This window comes from Rhincodon typus, chromosome 5 (genome assembly GCF_021869965.1).
Source record: "Rhincodon typus isolate 14 chromosome 5, sRhiTyp1.1, whole genome shotgun sequence".
NCBI classification, from domain to species: Eukaryota; Metazoa; Chordata; class Chondrichthyes; order Orectolobiformes; family Rhincodontidae; genus Rhincodon; species Rhincodon typus.
Genome location: NC_063336.1, coordinates 1,255,275 through 1,257,389, shown reverse-complemented (window position 1 = coordinate 1,257,389; position 2,115 = coordinate 1,255,275). Strand labels below are relative to the sequence as shown.

The window sequence follows — 2,115 nt, the reverse complement described above, 5'->3', positions numbered from 1 at the left end:
TATTCACAGTGAGGGTGTGGGTGTGTGATACTTTATTCACAGTGAGGGTGTGGGTGTGTGATACTGTATTCACAGTGAGGGTGTGGGTGTGGGATACTTTATTCACAGTGAGGGTGTGTGATACTGTATTCACAGTGAGGGTGTGTGATACTGTATTCACAGTGAGAGTAAGGATGTGGGATACTGTATTCACAGTGAGGGTGTGAGTGTAGGATAGTGTATTTACAGTGAGCGTGTGTTTGAGAATGTCGACCTAATGTCCACACTTTCTCCTTATGTGACACCTCAGTCTGAACAGCAGAATATTTTGTGTTCGAATTCAGCATGATTTTCCAGTCAATTGTATTGAATCTTTTTCCTGGTCTTTTTCGAACTTCTTGCTTTCCTCAGATGGTGTGGTATGCCCTTTTCACTCAGCACCAGCTCTGCTTCTCCTTCATGCTGTGTAGCAGCATCATGAGGACCAGTGAGACTGGCAAAGATGATCTCAGCAACAAGGGCCACCTCCCAGAGACTGAGTGGCAGATCTTCCTGCACTCCACCATGCTGGCTGATGTGGCTGATGCTCAGGAACGACAGGAGAATCAGGGTAATTATTATCCAAGCTCTGAACTATATGATGTATACCATTGGATTCAGTCCCCATTACCTGAGGAAGCTGGGGGAATGATTGACAGTTTACTGCCCATTTCCTGAGGGAGCTGTGGGAATGATTGACAGTTCGCTGCCCATTCCCTGAGGGAGCTAAGGGAATGATTGACAATTTACTGCCCATTTCCTGAGGGAGCTGTGGGAATGATTGACAGTTCGCTGCCCATTCCCTGAGGGAGCTAAGGGAATGATTGACAGTTTACTGCCCATTTCCTGAGGGAGCTGGGGGAATGATTGACCATTTATGGCCCATTCCCTGAGGGAGCAGGAGGAATGATTGACAGTTTATTGCCATTCCTTGACAGAGCTGAGAGAGTGATTGACTCTTTACTGCCCATTCCCTGAGGGAGCTGGGGGCCAGTTTAAGTGAATATTTTGTGTTTTGTCTTGCTGTGTTCATGGTGACAGCTTACATTGAGCCCCAAATCTCGCTGACAGTCAGTTAAGGCAGTGTGTAGATTGCAGAGTTAATTGAAGTGTTACCTTTGACCTGTTTTAAAGAGGCGACTTGTCTTTATGTAGATATGGGAGATGACAAGTGGTCTGAACAAGGTCCGAATGCACAGTGGATGACAGAGGCCATGTGGAAGCAGTGTCTGTACATCAATACCCAGCTGGGCTCCTTCGCTCTGCTCTGCAGATCTATCAATACCCATCCCATACAGTGGAAAAGCTTTCTGCACTCAGAGGAACCTTATCACTTCATCAAGAGACCCTTCCATGTCCTTGGCATGGACACAAAACAAGGTAGAGTGTGGGGCAGCAGCCTGGTCCCATTCAGTGCTTCTGGTTGGTCTGAATTTGTTCACTGGGCTTTTGAATGCAGTTCTTTCCTCTTTCAGATTCTGCTAATCGCTGACAAAGAGCTTGGGAAAGGGGTTGAGGGAAACTGCTCAGGTCTGTGGCAGACACGGAGAAAGGCAGCCACCAGTGCATTACCAGCTGGGAGGGTTTGTTAATGCCCCAGCACAGTTTGCCAACTGCCTTGTCCACATCCAACTGTCTACTGCCAACAGGCAGATGGGCAGGACCCAGAGTGGCCATCACACCCTCAGCAGTATTGAAGCCTTCCTCTGGAATAGACCAGACAGTGCTGGACGGGAAATGGCATTGTGAGCAGGGACACAGAGAAATGGTGATGGGGAGATACTGTGTGAGAGAACAGAGGCAGGGAACCTCCGACAGAGCTCAGGGAGGGGACACAAGGAGTTGGGGAGTGAAGTGTGGGATGGATATGCCAGGCAGACGGGCATTGAGGAGATAGCTCACCTCAGTCTGACGTGGAGGAATGGAGGTGGGACAGAGACAGGGAGACAGCTTGGGGCACAGCAATAGGCTGAGATCATTTTTACCAAACTAGTTTTACATCGACCAACAGGAATCTTTGTATACAGGCAAATGACTGCCAGGAATGGGGGTGAGTGTCGGGAATGGGAGTGAGTGTCGGGAATGGGAGTGAGTGTC

General features: G+C 48.7%; 1 protein-coding gene across 1 annotated transcript in view; it reads left to right on the top strand.

The window, feature by feature from the left end:
- LOC125483089 (dynein axonemal heavy chain 6-like) overlaps nt 1-2,115 on the top strand; it is a 343,417-nt gene that overhangs the window by 325,055 nt on the left and 16,247 nt on the right. The window contains 2 exon segments of the mRNA XM_048596614.1: nt 391-589; nt 1,174-1,398. Coding sequence (XP_048452571.1) covers nt 391-589; nt 1,174-1,398 — 424 coding nt within the window.